Raw genomic sequence first — 17,362 nt, forward strand, 5'->3', positions numbered from 1 at the left:
CTGCCTTTTCCAACAAGTAAGCCTGAACCTTCTAGGACCATGCTATGCATGCCTCTCCAGTTATCTTTTTCTCTCTCTTTCTCTCTCTCTGTCTAGATTACATAGTATTCAAATGAGATGGGTGGGCCATGTTTAAACCTGGAAGAGCCAACCGAAACCCTAACTACACATGATGCTGTGGGTAAAGTCATATGACACCCTTTGAGAAACCTAAATGACTTGACCACATCAAAATCTATGATGCTTCTCCAGCCAATTAGCAAAGCAATTTCATGGGAGCATATTCATCATTCAAGAGAAAAGACTGTGTTTCTTTGACAATGGCATTAAGTAATGTTTGGCTGTTTGCTAAAACACTTTTTTTATCCTTCAAAACTGGTCAGAAAATTCCTGCATAAAACTAGCTATATCCATACCCAGAATCAGTGGTAAAAACAAATTTTGAGTCAGACAAATCTGGATTTGAATTCTTAATATGCCTCTTATCACCCCAGTGGCCCTGCATTGGTCATACAATCCTTCTAGGACTCATTGTCCATATCTGGAAAATGGAGATAAAGAGACATAGCTCACAAGATGCTATGAAGTTTAGAAACAAGGTATATAACAGCTATAGCATAATGAGCAGCAAGCTCTGTTTCAAAAATTAAAATCATGTAGACTATATCTCAACTTTTAAAAAAGAAAATTTTCTAATTTTAAAAAACCCATACACACACATGCACGCACCAAAAAAAAATTAAAGTCTCTGGTTGCTTAATGGCATGTTACAACTATCAATAGAACATGAGAGCCTTCATTTTGACTTACTGTTTGTTTTTTTTTTTTTTTTTCTAGGAGTGAGGGACTGGGGACAAGAAGAAGGAAAACAAGAAGGTGGTAAATACCTTGGTCCTCAGGTCCTCCAACCAACTGAAATACAGAGAAGCCTGGTTGTCAGCCTGGATCCAGAAAGTGTAATTATTTGTCTCTGGGGCCACAAAGAACCCACTGAGCCGTGCTCTGGAAAGCAGAGGAACACAGAGAAAGAAGTGAGGGCAACCAAGCCCACTATTACTGACCTAACAACAGTGCCCTTAGATTTTGTTTGTCTTTATGTTAATGAGGAGGAAACACTCGACTCTTGTGCCTGTGACTGGCCAGAGCCCTCTGGATGCATCTCTTCCTGTGATGCCTGCCTGGCTTAGTATCTCAGCCCATCACTTTGAACTGGCATGACTCCCCAGGCAGTTTGCATCGTCTTTGGGAAAGTGGCACCCACAGCATAGGGTCACCTGGGGGCTTAGCTGAGATCACTTACCAAACATGGCCAGTACAGGGTCTGGCACATGGTAAGCATTCAATCAATAGTAAATATCACTCTCATTATTAGAAATAGAGATCCTCAATCAGAGTTTTCTCTGATTTGATCTAGATATGAAGAATACAGAGAATATTTTCTGAGAAGAGTTTTGAAAATAACTAAAGTTCCATCATTATCATATTAATAAATATTCCCATTTTTATTTTAAATTTTTGAATTTTACAGAAACGAATGCCAGAAAGAATAGAAAGAGTTGCTGCCTGGTTTGTGGCTCCTTGAAATGGCAGAGAGAAAGCTACAGGTCATACCAGATAATCAAAATGTTCTTTTATCTACTGAGATGGGACTCTCCTTGACACCCCCACACACACTGAATATAGCTGAAAGATTTTCTTTTGAATTTTTTTGACAATATTTATAGTCCTCAGAAACTATGATAAAGGCTCAGCACTAGGTGCCACCAAACACACACACACAGACACACACACACACACACAATTTATTGCCACTTTAAAACCATATATACCAGTGGTTAGATATCTAATTAGTAAAACTTCCAAGACAATAGAAACTTCACTCTGTTCAGATTCCCTTCCCGACTTGGTTCCTTCAATTTCTGAAATTCAATGAATAGAGAACAAAGCCTTCCTTTTCACAACTGAATTAACCTTTAAAATAGCCAAGAGACTTCCCTAGTGGTCCAGTGGTTAAGACTCTGCACTTTCACTGCAGGGGACACGGGTTCGGTCCCTGGTTGAGGAATTAAGAACCCACGTGCTATGCAGCACAACCAAAAGAAATCAATAGATTAGTCAAATCCTTGAAAGAGGTTACAGATTGACTAGAATTCACCCACCTGCAAATGCAGGAGACGTAAGAGACACAGGTTCGATCTCTGGGTGGGAAAGATCCCCTGGAAGGGGACATGGCAACCCACTCCAGTATTCTTGCCTGGAGAATCCCATGGACAGAGGAGCCTGACAGGCTACAGTCCATAGGGTCGCAAAGAGTTGGACACGACTGAGGTGACTTAGCACAGAAATCAGACGCAGGAGTCACAACCAACCTCTCTGAGGAGAATTTCAGAAGAAGAAGAGATCCATCATACCTAAAGGATATAGTCACCTATATACAAGCTTAGAGCACACTATGTCTCCACAGCTCTCTTATTTTCTACATTTTTAAGCCCACATTAAAATATGAAAAACTTTGGCCACATCCTTGCAGGGATTAAAAAGACAAAACTAAACTAAACAGGGAAACTTTACCACACTGCAGTCACTTCTATAGAAAACAATGTCTCCCGCCCGAGGCCACAGGAGTTTACCCCTGCTCTACACCAGCTATCTGGTTGACCTACAGCACTGGCTAATTGTTCCCACAGAGCTGTTGGCTGCCCAGCCTCTGCTCCCTCATATGCCCAAAGGGCAACTACTTGAGTCTTTCTTTAGTATCATCCAGATACTGGTTTTATCTCTTAACCATGTTACTACAGCAAGTTTTGCCCTGCTCTTTACCAAGTTTCCTGGCCTACCCAGCTCAACGTTTTGATGAATAGTCCTCCCCAAAGCATATTTGAACGTACATATTTGTTGTATGCTGTATGTATGTATTTCAACATACATACATACATCAAAGCAGCTATACAACATACATATTTTACTCATTGATCAACATTTAGCGTGTACCCGTAAAGGGCCTGTGGTCCATGAACATAACCAATACTGGCTGAGAACAGTGATCAAAATTTGTGACTGCTGAGTTCGTAGATATTTTACATTTTCCCCAGGAAATGTCATTGCTTACTCTGTCTCTTAGCCTCACCCAGGCCAGTAGAGACACTTGTAATCTGGACACCCACTTTTCCTACAAACATACCTGAAAGGTTGCCCTTCCTTTGACCAAAATCCAGATGGAGAACTGGCATTAGGGACGATCTGCCAACTGTACCCAGGGGTGGCTTCAGTCAGGTCCAAGTCCTCAGAAGCATCTCCAACTTCAAAGAGAAGCCCTCGATTGCCTGTAAGACATGTATGCCTCATAAGCATCAGAGGGGGTTTCTTCCCCAAGCGGGGGAACTTCTTGACTGCAGACTCAGGATGAAAATGATACAGGAGCTATTTAGAAGATGAGTCAGATGGAGTAATCACTTGAGACATTATAAAGACTATACATAGAGTTGATTCACTTTGGTGTATACCAGAAACTTACACAACATTGTAAAGCAACTTTACCCTAATAAATAAAAGTAAAAGAATACCCCCAAAAATAAAATAAAGATAATACAAATGTTCTAGAAAGTGGAAACTACTACTAGGTGTAAGAATTCAGCCTCTGAGAAAGAGACATCTGACAAGGAGCAGTAACAGGGCATATTCTCAGAGGACCATAAAAAATGAAGGAGCTCTTTTTAATGGGAGTGTCCATATAAGAGAAAATGCGAAAAAGCAAACAAAGGCTTGTGAAGTCAGGAGTGCACTTCAGTATCTTTTAATGTCATTCAGCCTGGGAATTCTATTCCCTAAACCCCCTTTGTCCCAGAAAATTGGCAATCCTCACATTTTTCAAGAGTCCTGACCTCAGTTTGTGAACATGCAGCAAATCATATGACAGGCTGCCATTACATTACATTCTAAATGTCATCTATTTATTTGTTTTTTATATTTTAAAAAAAGCCCTGAAATCAAAGGCATATTTGTGATCAGTCAGTTCAGTTCAGTTGCTCAGTCACGTCCAATTCTTTGCAACCCCATGGACTGCAGCACGCCAGGCTTCCCTGCCCATCACCAACTCCCAGAGCTTGCTCAAACTCATGTCCATTGAGTTGGTCATGCCATCCAACCATCTCATCCTCTGTCGTCCTCTTCTCTTCCTTCCTTCAATCTTTCCCAGCATCAGGGCCTTTTCCAATGAGTCAGCTCTTCACATCAGGTGGCCAAAGTATTGGAGCTTCAGCGTCAGCTTCAGTCCTTCCAATGAATATTCAGGACTGACTTCCTTTAGGATTGACTGGTTTGATCTCCTTGCAGTCCAAGGGACTCTCAAGAGCCTTCTCCAACACCGCAGTTCAAAAGCATCAATTCTTTGGCACTCAGCTTTCTTTATAGTCCAGCTCTCACATCCATACATGACTACTGGATAAACCATAGCTTTGACTAGACAGACCTTTGTCAGCAAAGTAATGTCTCTACTTTTTAATATACTGCATTGTGTGATCAATATTGGCTACTAATTGGGTTGAGGGTAAAAGCTCTGGAATCACCCATGGGTGGGTTCAGAGTCCATCTCTACCATTTACTTGATGGGCAGCTTTGAGCAAATTGCCTGGAAAATCCCGTGGACAGAGGAGCCTGGAAGCCTACAATCCACAGGGTCACAAAGAGTCGGACACAACCGAGCGATCCCCTGTTAAATCCTAAGAAGGGGAAACAGATAAGGAATAAGCAGAAAAATAACAGCATATTTTAAGGTACTATTTGAGATTCCTCAGGCTCAGCAGTATTGATATTTGGGGCTGGATAACTCCGTTGTGGGACTTCACTGGTGCTGACTGCGATGCGTTTTGAGGGCTGTCCAGAACACAGGATGTTTAGCAGCACTTCCAGCCGCTACCCACTAGAGGTCAGTAGCACCACCATCCCAGTTGTAAGGACCAAACACTGCCAAGTGCCCCAAGCCTGCTACTGAGAACAGCTGCAAAACAGGATCATTTGTCCTGTTACCCAATGCATGAATTATTATCCATTATTACCCAACACAGGGCTGTGTGCCCGACACACACTGAAGCCAAAAAATACCAAAACATCGGAGCCTGGAGCAGAGAAAGGTTTACTGCAGAGCCAGGCAAGGAGAAAAGTAGCTCATAACTTAAAAAAAAAAAAACCCAAGCTTCCTGAAAGCTTTTCAGCAAAGTCCTTTTATAGGGAAGGTGAGGGAGGGGCGTTATTAGTTGTTGCAAACTTCTAGGTGTCAGATCTTTTGTTCTTGAGGTCAGGCCACAATGTTCCAAGCTCCATCAAAACACATGTTATTCTCTCTTCTGACAAGAAAGAGCAAGGTCCCAAGGCTCAACCTTCACCCTCTGAGGTCCAGGTCCTGGTTAAGAGGAGCGGGGTCCTTGCAGGTGCTGGTTACCCTGCCCAGGGAACGTACGGCCGGCACTCAAGTTTGGGTCCTCCTGCCAGTGCCCAGTCCAGCTGAGGAGGCAGCTCTCAGCTGGCAGTGCCCTCAGGTGTCCAGACCTTACCCAGTATTCATCACAGAAGACTCCAGCTGCCCCTCAGGATCCTCAGGCTGCCCAAATCGGGGCTGCGTCCCATGAACTGCGACGCATGGAGACCCCTGCCGCCATTAGGTCGCAGAGGCAGAGATGAGGAGAGAGGTCGCCCTTGACTCAAGACCTGCGCAGGTCAGCGGGCGGCTGGGGTGAGGGCTTGGAAGCTCTGCAGGACACAGCCCTCATCCTGTTCCTGAGACCCCCAGCTCACCAGCCAGCCAGCCTGAGACCAGACAGCCTCGAGGGCCCTGGGGAGGAGACTGTGATCTGCCTGTCAGAGCATTCTCAGCGGGAGAACCACAGAGGACCACCGCAAGACCGACGGTTAGCGGAGCGGGACCTCTAACTGCTGTGCTAACAGTCTCCCACTAAGGGTCTCGCGATAACTCGTACTAACGGCCTCACACTAACGGTCACCAGCTAACGGTCGAGTCTAGAGCTAACGATCAAATGTTAATAGCTGCCTGTCCACCCCACCCTTATAACTCTTCCATAAAAGAAATTCCAAAAGCATTGTATAAAGGACATTGTCAACTATCCAGAACTGCCGCGTGTGTTTTCTATATACATTTTATTTATAATGTACACTTAAAACTCTTTTGATCTTATTTTAGAGCAACATTCTTCAAACTTGCCTGCTAAATGTAACAAGAAAGCCTAGAAATGAAATAAAAATTACTTCTTCAAGTTAAAAAAATCAGCAGCATTCAGGAAATTCCCCTACCACAACCCTGGTAGCTTCCAGCAGGAACCGCTGTAAGAGGAATCAGACTCTCTATTCCATGAATCCAGACACATATTTTCTCCATCATTTGCTTCATACAGTCATTTGTTTCCTTGGATTAGAGCTTTCCCTGAGTAAAGACCACAGATCAGGGACCTGGAGAATGCCCAGCCTAAGCTTTGCATGCGTTTTTACACCCGAATGACCTTTCTTTAGAAAGCTGTCCCCCTCGATGAGACTCAGGAGATGAACTTCCCTGCCTGTGGTTTAACTGTGAAGTCAGCCCTTGTGGGGCATGTAGGACTCCAGATGCCAACTACCGTTCATCCCTAACTACACCTGAGATCCTGTTCTAACGCTTCCCAGAAAAGTGCTTCCACAGTGCACTTGCAATTTGTAGCCATTGGGTAGGAGGTTTAAACACAGAAGGTGGACTTCCATGGTGGTCCAGTGGTTAAGAATCCGCCTTGCAATTCAAGGTACATGGGTTCGATCCTTGGTCTGAGAAGATCCCACATGCCATGGGGCAACTAAGCCAGTGTGCCACAACTACTGAAGCCCGTGCGTCTAGAACCTGTGCTCCGCAACAAGAGAAGCCGTTACAGTGAGAAGCCCTGCACCACAACGAAGAGTAACCCCCACTTACCAAAACTAGAGAAAGCCCATGTGCAGCAAAGAAGATCCAGCCAAAAATAAATAAATAGTAAAAAAGGACAAGTGGAACCTGCCCCCCTGTCCTCTCTGTTTCTGGTGGCCCCATCACAATACATCTCTGCTTTTCAGAGTAACAGACAGCTGCCCACAAGGGCAAAGAAACCACATTTAAATGCACCCCCTTACACCCCACTCTCTGCCTCATCTAACTGTCTTATGAGCACAGAAGAAGCAGTCTGTTGCTCTGTCTTCTTAGAGAGTGAGCCAGAGTGCAACTGACCCAGAGGATGGAGGAGGCAGCTCAGGCTTTTCTGCCAATCACTATGGCAACATCTTGATGGCAGTTACACTTCCTGGATCATGGTTTCCACTGAACCCCACTTGCCATTCATCTGCCTGGGGCTAGGAGTGCCGAGTGTTGCCAAGCATCTGAGTAAAGCTAAGAATACCTCTGAAGCTAAAGCTCTGATCCATGATGCACGGCTCACTGAGCAGCCAATCAAACAGCTGAGACCAGATTCAAACACATTCCTTTCCACTTCCGGCCCCTTGTGGTTAAAAAATGTCACCATGGCAACTTCCTTACCTGCCTGAGGAGCAGAGAGCCTTACACCTTTACCCGGGGCCCTGGTGGTACACTCAATCCTCCTGGGAGACACATGTCTAATATCACACGGAATGCCTGAGGGGAAATTTAAATTAGATACAGATGTCAGTAGCAATATCAATGGAGATACAGATGTGGCCAGAGGACCACACTAAAGTAGACAGGCTCCTGTTGCAGGGCAAAAGGCCGGAAGTGGAGAGTAGAGAGAAAGTTGTGGGAGGAGGCAAGAAAGAGAGAATGCAGAGCAGTGGAAAACATGCCGCTTAAAATGAATAATCAGGAAGAAAGCAATGCCCAGCCATGCCATTCCCCGGAGATGACGGAGCTAGGGAAAGGAACTGTGACAGGAGAGTATGAAGACATCGTCCAGTATCCTTGGTGTCACCAGCTAGAAGAGCATCCCATCAGGCAGAACAAAGCGTTCTAGGCAGGTTCCACAAAAGCATTTGCCAAGGGGGCATTCCAGAAGAATCTGTGTAGCAAATGCACACCCACTCCTGCTTGTTCCTACAAACAGGGCTAAGGAGGGAGTGAGGTTGCCTTTTAGAAGGAGCGAAAAGTTAAAAAAAGTGAAAATATTAGTCATTCAGTTGTGTCCCACTCTTTCGGACCCCATGGACTGTAGCCCACCAGGCTCCTCTATCCATGGAATTCTTCAGGGAAGAATACTGAAGTGGGTAGCCATTCCCTTCTCCAAGGGATCTTCCCAACTCAGGGATTAAGCCCTGGTCTTCTGCGATGCAGACAGATTCTTTACCATCTGAGCTGCCAGGGAAGCCCTTAAAAGAAATACTTTTGTGAAGAGGAGCTATGTTCTTGTTTCTCTTCCCTCCCCAGATGGGGACACCAAAGGGACTTGCTCTGATTTGTGAGTGTATCTGCAGCAGGACATTCTATTTCTGTTACATGTTTGCAGAGCTGCAGGGCCAAAATCCCCTCCTTTTCCCAGTCTCAACCAAACATAGGACAAAGACCATGAAACAGGGTCCCAGGAGGAGTCAGAAGAGGCAAAGATTGCTCCCCCTCAACCCTCTCCAGGCCAAAAAAGATAGATATATAATATCCTACAGTGTTCAAGTCTATGAACTGTTCTCAGTCATTTCAACTTACCTGCAATGGTAACCTGGGCAGGGTTGTCAAAGAAGTCTCCTGTAATTGTGATGTCTGTTCTTCCCCCAAGGCTCCCAGTTTCTGGAAACACAGACAGTATTTCTGCAAGAGGAAAAGAAAAGTAAGCTTCCAAATATAATCCAGGATGTGACCCAAATAATAATATAATCATGTTGCTGCTATTGTGTCACTAAGTCCTGTCTGACTCTTTGTGACTCCATGGACTGTAGCCCGCTAGGTTCCTCTGTCCATGGGATTTTCCAGGCAAGAATACTGGAGTGGGTTGCCATGTCCTTCTCCAGGGGATCTTCCCAACCCAGGGATTGAACCCACATCTCTTGTGTCTCCTGCACTGCAGGCAGACTCTTTACCGTCTGAGCCACTATACAGGATCAGTATTTGAAAAGAGTGGGAAATGCAGTTTTTCCCATGCAGTTTCTCCATGGTTGCTCTTGCTATCAGCAAAAATCCCTGCGTACCATGAGGCTTTCTTAGGAAATCTGTCTCCTCATTTCAAGGGCCCTATTTATACATCACAGAACAATAGATTATACTTTATGGAGGCATCAACTCTGCATGCATTGGTCAAGGTCTCAATCTACACATGTGAGTCTGTGATTTGCTCTAATCAAAAGAATGAGTTACACTGTCATATGCCACAAGTCCCCAGGAATTTAACTTTTTTTGATCTTTTCCCCTCCTATTATCAAACTTTGAGAGTTCTAAGTTTCATCCCCTCAAAGGGAACAAGTAGTCATGTTCTCTGATTAACTGAAGGTACAAAGAGGCTAATTATGAGTGATTACCACTCCAAAACAAAAGCAAGAGTCAAAATTCAGCTTTGACGGAGATGGGCCATCTAGAGTGAATGGCATCGACTCCTCGACTTAGGAAATTTCTTGCACTTTTGGCAAAGGTAGATTCTGCTGCCTCTGGGATCTGAATCAGCCTCACAACTTTTCTGTGGTTTTGGGATTGTACTCAACTTGAGAACCTAGCACTCATTTTCAGTAGTCAGCTTTCTACTCCTGACTGAGTTCACAATTTCATGCAAGTTTCCAGCTTTTCAGATTTTGCTTTTCTTGTATACTCATCAGATAGCAACACAAACTTAGCATCTGTATCAGCAAATCATAAATCCTTGAATGAATACTCAGAGGTGAGATGTTAAAGTAACTACAAAAATGTGCTTTTAGATTTTTTAGTGCCATCTCTTTTCTTTTAGAACGTACAATAAAGATGATTGCCCTTTCTTTTACTCAGTCTATATCCCTAGATTTTGTATAAAAATCTATGACCAAGCCTTTTTTAATATTTTAATTTTACTTTAAATTTAATTTTTAATAATTAATAAATAAATATTAAATTTAATATTCAAAAATTTAATATAGTAACTAAAGCCAATACTCAACAAGCAACCTATTCTCACACAAAACCAAAGGGCCATCAATGACTGCAGGAAAAGCTTCAGGTGTTAATGATCATAGAGAAATGGCCAGCAGGAAGGCACAGAGTCCAAGGTCCAGGGTAGTGTGAGGGAAGGGGTGAAAAATACACAGTGAAGGAAAATGGTACCTGAGTACGTCTGGTACAGAAAAAGGTCTTGCTTAGCACTGACCAGCCATGCATCCTTGTGTATCACTGACCTACAAAAAAAAAAAAAAAAAACACAAAATTGTGTTTTGGGTGAAAATTGCACCTGGGATTTCATTTTTTAGATTGACTGCTTGAAAGAAGATCACTAACTTTTAGTGATCTTTAAAACTGTTTAGATATTGGCTCCTTTTGATGACTAGAGAATACCAATGCGGCAAAGTTTGTTTTCTGATCTAGAAAATTACATGGGAATAATAATACCTACTTTACAGAGTGTGATTAGCATTAAATGGAATAATGAATGTGAAAGAGCTTGGTGTGGAATTGGCCCGTGGGAGGTATTCAATAAATGCTAGTTTCATTCCTTTCTAAAAAAAGAGACAGAGACACAGAGAGCAAATCTCCCTGGTTGAGCTGAGTAGCTGTAGGTCATGTGTTATTATCTTCACAATGAAATTAATATCAGCTAGGCAATGCCCTTTTCAGGAAACACTGAAAAGTACATAGTGTCAGAACATGAGGTAAGGCAAGCAGAAATCCAGACTCCACATTTCTCTCTCCAGAGTTCTATAAAATCTGGACCCTTTCCATCTTGAAGAAGGCATTTCCTGGAATGACACAAAGCACTTTATGGAACTTTGTACTGTTTTAAAATTCCAGTATTATGAGATTACTTAAGAAGTAATTCCCCAAATCCTGTATCTTTATCATATTGAAACATTTACATCACTTCAAGATGAGTGCACAGGACACAATTATATTCACTCAGGTGAAAAAAAAGAATCAAGTAGGTATGTGGAGTTTTATTACACTACTCTGTATACATTTGAAATTTTCCATTATAAAAGGTTAAAGAAAACTAAGCAAGACAAGAGAGTAGATAATGTAAGATAAAAATAAATTTGCTTCCTCCCAGTTACTTACTTTCCTTTGTTAAATACTGAGAAACTAACATTCTGGGAGCCTGTAACAGACAGAAACAAACATTAATACAGGAACCTGCATGAACTGCATGGGCCAGGACATTGCTATCATAAAGCCAAGAAGTCCAGCGATCACCAAGGTACCACCCACACCTTAACTTCTCTAACACTGCTTGAAATAAACATGTTCCAGACTCGCACCATCAGCAATGGCAACATCTAACAATAAAAGGATAAATGTAATAGCAATAGAGCAGGCTCTAACTGGCTTGGAGTTAGACCAAGAATGATAAATCCTGCTCCACTGGTTACTAGCTTCAACTTTCTCGCTTATAAAGCAAGAACAATCCCACCAGCCTCACAGGTACATGCGTGAGGATTAATTTAGTTTATATTTAAGCTGCTTCCTATAGCGTCTCTCAGAGAACTCTCAACAAATGATAATTATTATTATCATCCTCAGGAGAACCAATTCTTGAAATAGTTTCTTTCCGGACACAGAGACAAAGATGGATAAGACTTTAAAATTCTGTTACTTCTCAAACAGACCAATGTAGTTGCCTTCCACACGACACTGCAGAGTCCCAAGACCATGGTCTTCCTGAATAGGATATCTAGGGAAAGAAGAGGAAAAGGTAAGAGATAAGAATTACCTGGCAATTCATTTCAGAAGCTCTGGTTCTTTAGCCGGGAAAGTTATAAACTAAAATAAAATAAAATTCTAACTAGAGTTATCATCAATACATACACTACCAGTCAAACACACAGTGTGAGAGACAAAATTTAACGTACTCCTCACCTCCTTTGGGTCCTTTCTTTCCAAAGTCTGTTTTATGACAAGGACAGCAAGATCATTATCACCGCCCCCCCCCCAAAAAAAAGTCTATTAGCAAGTATGAACCTGAAACAGGAAAATTCTGAGCAAACAAATGAAAGATAACAGGAAGAAACCACATTATACAATTTGCCTCTTCTAAACACTAGTCCTAAAAAGCTAAGCCATTGGGTACAGAAGGTTAATCCACTCAGTCCCGAGTGATTTGAAAAAGACAGAAAAACGTTGATTATCTGAAAAGTAAGCACATAGATTCTTATTTTCTAAATTTTCCTTGTCACAAATATACAATCGAACAATTGAAACTTTAGTGTCCCCCCCCCCACCCCCGCCCCGGGCTAGTCGATACAGTACAGTCGGTGAGAGAATGAACTCTGGATGTAGTACAGTGGTTAAGAGATGAACTCCGGAGGCTAGTGAGTGGACCCAGGTTCAAATCCCAGCTCTGCCACTTGCTCTTCGTGAGACTCTGGGCAATTACTCAACCTCTCTGTGCCTCAGCTCCCAAATCTGTAAAGTGAGACTAAGAGCTGTATGTACTTACAAGGTTATTGGCTGCCTTCAGTGTGAAAGTATTTATGCAGTAAGCACTTATTATTAGCTACCTGCGTTTTCAAGAAAGCTTTCTGAACCCACTTCAAGTTGCATTGTGAATCAATGACTGTGCCACTTCTAGGAAGTCTAAAGATAAGGCAGTCAACAGGGATGGGTGCTTTAAATTAAAAATAGATGTTTGTGTGTGTGCTATTATGCCCACATGGGAGAACCTGAAAACATAACATGTTGGCAAGAAAGATACTCACCGGGATCCTGTCTGTCTGTTCACAAGAGAGCAAGGAGTGACCCAATTGTCTCCCTGAGCTTCCAAAATCAGTGGGCTGGATACAAAAAGGAAACAATAGACACAAGTCAAGAGGGAGGGCTCTCCGCAAACATTTCTGGAAAAACTCAGAGGAAACATTGTTATGAACATTCATCTCTTAACTTATGGGGCATTAGTGCAGGTAGCTGGGGACTGCCCCCTGAGGAGATGCTAAATCAGACCCTCAACCCTAGGGCAGGGTGCATAACACTCGTCTGTGGCCCACACTTTCACACCAGTGAGGGAGCACTGCCCCTTTCCAGAAAAATCGTCATCATCTCCCCCTTGACTATACAGGGTCTACACAGAGCCACTGAGGAGTGTATGCCTTTGTTCCTCCTAAACAGTATCCCAGACCAAGTACTGAGTATGGCATGTCATCAAGGATGTACTTGGGGCTTCAAGCCTCCACGGGAAGAGTAATTTCCATTCAAAACAAGTTGACCATTATTATTATTATTATTTGGCCGCAGCACAGCTTGCTGTATCTTAGCTCCCTAACTAGGGATCCAACTGGGGCCACAGGAGTGAAAACTGTCAAGTCCTAACCACTGGGCTGCCAGGGAATTCCCTGACCATTATTTTATGCCAGAAATGTAGATCCTGAAAGTTGTCAACTTCAAAATCAAAGATTTGTAGCAGAACATGAGGATCCCCTCCATTCCATCCAAAGGGTGGAGGAAAAATTAGACATACTATGTGACATCTCTCAGCAGAGCATCTCATGAGGTTGTGGTCCTTCTACCTTATAAATCCTCACTATAACTGCTTCATGCTGAGTAACCACAGTTGCTTAGAGCTTCCCACGAACATCTCAATTTCAATACTTTGCCGTTCTGTTCTCCCCCTTCCCTGGCATGAAGGATTCACTGGTATCACTTTCCACTTTAAAAGTCTCCAATGAAAAAAGTCACATAGGCATCCTATGTACCCAACCCTTTGCAACTCCATATACCGTAGCCCACCATGGTCCTCTCTCCATCAAATCACCCAGACAAGACTACTGGAGTGGGTTGTCATTTCCTTCTCCAAGGGATCTTCCTGACCCAGGGATCAAACCCATTTCTCCTGCTTGGCAGGCAGATTCTTTACCACTAAGCTACTAGAGAAGCCTTAATCATTCCCCAAAAATATTAAAAACTCAATTGCTTGCACAAACACCATATGACATCACTCATATGTGGAAACTAAAATATGACACAAATGAACTTATCTTCAAAACAGAAAGACTCACAGACATAGAAAATAGACTTGTGGATGCCAAGGGGGAGGAGAAGAGGAGGAAGACAGGATTGGGAGTTTGGGATTAACAGATGCAAACTATTACATATATTAATAGGATGGATAAACAATAAGGTCATACTGTATAGCATAAGGAAATATATTCAGTGTCCTGTGATAAACCATAATGGAAAATAATATGAAAAAGAATGTGTGTATATATATATACATATGTATATATACACACATAAAACTGAATCACTTTGCTGTACAGTAGAAATCAACACATTGTAAATCAACTAGACTTCAATAAAATAAATTTTAAAAATAATTCAATGGCTTTCAGTACATTTTCCACATTTTCCTCTGATCACACTAACAGAATTTCTAAATACACAGATGGATAACAAACAAGGATGTTACAGTGGTCAAGTTCACACATGCTTATAAAGGATTTATTCCAGCCTGAGAAACAAGAGGGAAAAGGGGAAGAATCAAGAAAGAAAATCCACAGATGCAATTACAGTACAACTCACACTGTGCCCAGAGTGACTAGTTGTCAGTAAATAAATGGACCGACTTAATCGACCAGTTGCAATTACATTAGCCAAGTTTGCTGAAGCCCAGCTCACCAGGGACCATAAACTGCAAAGAGGAAAATAGCACTTCTGTGCCAACTGCTCACAATTTATTGCTATCAAGGAAGCCAGTCTCAGGGAGCAAACCTGCATAACAGTAACAGGTCGAATGCAGAAACAAGCTCACACTTACCTATCAATGTACTCAGCATCAAAATCAAAGGTTTCCAACCTTCCGGTGATAATCCAGCCATACACATGTATTAGCTTTCCTGTTTGAAAAAAAATTTTTTAATTAACCTATTCAGCTCACACTAAATATATAACATAAACTGTATTTCTTTTTCAGTTACCTCTACTCAAAATGGCCAAGTTGTTCGTGACTCAGAATACGAACACAGTTTTATAAATTGTACAACAGGAAAGGATCACCAAGTATGACCCAGTCATTGATATCAAAGAAGCAAAAACAATCAATCATTGCCATTGCAGACTTTATCACGTAGGTATGGAGCAGAAGGAATAGCAGGGATTCCTCAGTCCCCGGGAGGGAGGGATAAAGGAAGGGGGGGAGGGGCCTGCTGAAATATCCTGCCTTGTTCCCTGCCCTTGGCTGTGTATAGACCACTCACCTACACAGGATTTAAGTATAATATTCTTTGAGAGTGCTCCATGTGACTTTCCTCTGGACGCATGTGATAAGAGAAGGCTCATATCACACGATCTGGATGGATATTCAAAAATACTAAGCTTTTTTCTGTATCTCAGAGTACAAAAGATAAATGTCACGGATGAACCAATCGGGTAGGAAGTCAGAAAGAAGGACATGAAAGAGCAACAGAGCCCTGGCTTAAAGAATGAGCCACTGCACATGTTATTCATTCAACAAAAATACTCATGTTCAAACACTAGGCAAAATGGGGACCACAGACAGTTGGCACTGCCTTGCTCACTGATGAATGGATGACTTTCTCAGCTGGGTCTCCTCTATGCAGTTTGCAGAGATTCCCATTGGGTAGCAAGTTTTCCCCTGACACTCGCCTCTTTTGAGTTTGTAGGAATAGGGGTGCAAGTATCAACAACTCTTTTCATCAAGGGCACTCTCAGCACCACCCCCAACTTCTCTGCTCAGAGGACCTGGGAAAGAAATCTAGAGCAGCCCCTTCTCAGAAGCCTTCTGGGGCCCATACCAGATGCTACGTGAGCTGACTTCCTCCAGAGTTGAAAAACACCTAGATTCAGATCTGTGGAAATGCATGAAGCAAGGTTTGAAGCAAACACAGCATAGCAGGGCAATGCAGTTCAAGTTCACCACACAATCCCACAACCTGCAAGAGTATGCCTTCCAGATAAAGATAGAATTTAACCATTGAGGCTGTCATCTTCCAGTATCACAATGCTAAGAGATAAGAGGGGCTGGTTAACTAGACAAAACCTCAAAATTAGAAGAGAAAAGGGCACCCATAGGGCTCATGAGGCCACTGACTTCAGAGGACTTTGAATTTCTTCATGGCTACACTTAAGGCCAAAAAAGAACATGACCAAGAAGTAATGCTTCCTGACATTCTGTGCATATGTTTTATTAATAGAAAGTGATTTTATCTGCAGTCATTGGATGACTAGTCCTAAAACAATGGGAAACTTCCAGGAAGTACCGCAGGCACTTGACCGGAGAATGAGTAGAATGAGTGGGAAGTTAGTTGACTTAGACAAAGGTCATGGAATTGGCGGACGCCAAGGGCTTCCCTGGTAGCTCAGCTGGTAAAGAATCCGCCTGCAATGCAGGAGACCCTGGTTCAATTTCTGGGTCGGGAAGATCCCCCGGAGAAGGGATAAGTTACCCACTCCAGTATTCTTGAGTTTCTCTGGTGACTCAGACGGTAAAGAATCTGCCTGTGATGCAGGAGACCTGGGTTCAGTCCTTGGGTTGGGAAGACCCCCTGGAGGAGGGCATGGCAACCCACTTCAGCATTCTTGCCTGGAGAATCACCATGGACAGAGGGGCCCTGTGGGGCGCCCAGTGGGCTCCAGTCCATGGAGTCGCAAAGAATTGGACGTGACTGAGCAACTAATCACAGCGCAGCACATAGAGTCCGAAGGTCCCTACTACTGTTGCCGTCTAGCAAAATAACTCACCTTCATTTCATTAGGGCTAAATGATCAGTTTCCTGGGTTTGGCTGGTATGATTTCTACAACTGATGCGCACAATTTTTAAAACGAATAGCAGGTTATAGAAACTGGGAATTCCCGTGAGTTTTTGTTTTGTTTCTAAACAAAGAAGCCCAACAGCAGCTGACAAATGGCTAAGCCAGACCATGTGCTGGGGGAGGTAGGGGGTGGATTCCACGTCACAGTGGAGGACTGTTAACCACATATAGGAAATCAACTGCTCACAACATATCTCTGCTATCCCCGCCACCTCCCCCATCTCTGCGGCTGCTACTCTGGGCAGGCTTCCCAAAGGAAATGAGAGTAATCGTCTGGAAAGTGATTTCGAAGATGCAGCCGTGTGGATCCTGCCCAGAGGGACCACTCCAACCAGTTCTCCTGAAGGTGGAGAAGACAGTGTGAAGAACTCAAACTGGGTGGCAGAGATGGCCCTGATGAATCTGAGTGCCAGCTGATGCCCTGTGTCACACCTCTCAAACAGGCTCCCTCCTCATCTCTCATCC

The 17,362-nt window shown here is 43.1% G+C and overlaps 1 protein-coding gene across 7 annotated transcripts in view; it reads right to left on the reverse strand.

Annotated features, from left to right (window-relative positions):
- Positions 1–17,362, reverse strand: part of PKHD1 (PKHD1 ciliary IPT domain containing fibrocystin/polyductin) — a 431,302-nt gene that overhangs the window by 396,580 nt on the left and 17,360 nt on the right. For 6 of the 7 annotated variants that reach the window (XM_043907713.1, XM_043907712.1, XM_043907710.1 and 3 more), the window contains exons 7-15: positions 14,883–14,961; positions 12,832–12,906; positions 11,743–11,807; positions 11,195–11,234; positions 10,250–10,320; positions 8,675–8,776; positions 7,544–7,639; positions 3,182–3,323; positions 888–1,002 (exon numbers count right to left, since the gene is read on the reverse strand). In XM_043907713.1, coding sequence (XP_043763648.1) covers positions 888–1,002; positions 3,182–3,323; positions 7,544–7,639; positions 8,675–8,776; positions 10,250–10,320; positions 11,195–11,234; positions 11,743–11,807; positions 12,832–12,906; positions 14,883–14,961 — 785 coding nt within the window. The remainder of the gene's footprint in view (positions 1–887; positions 1,003–3,181; positions 3,324–7,543; positions 7,640–8,674; positions 8,777–10,249; positions 10,321–11,194; positions 11,235–11,742; positions 11,808–12,831; positions 12,907–14,882; positions 14,962–17,362) is intronic. The other variant, XM_043907708.1, reaches the window with a different exon arrangement.

This window comes from Cervus elaphus, chromosome 7, assembly GCF_910594005.1.
Source record: "Cervus elaphus chromosome 7, mCerEla1.1, whole genome shotgun sequence".
Taxonomy (NCBI): Eukaryota; Metazoa; Chordata; class Mammalia; order Artiodactyla; family Cervidae; genus Cervus; species Cervus elaphus.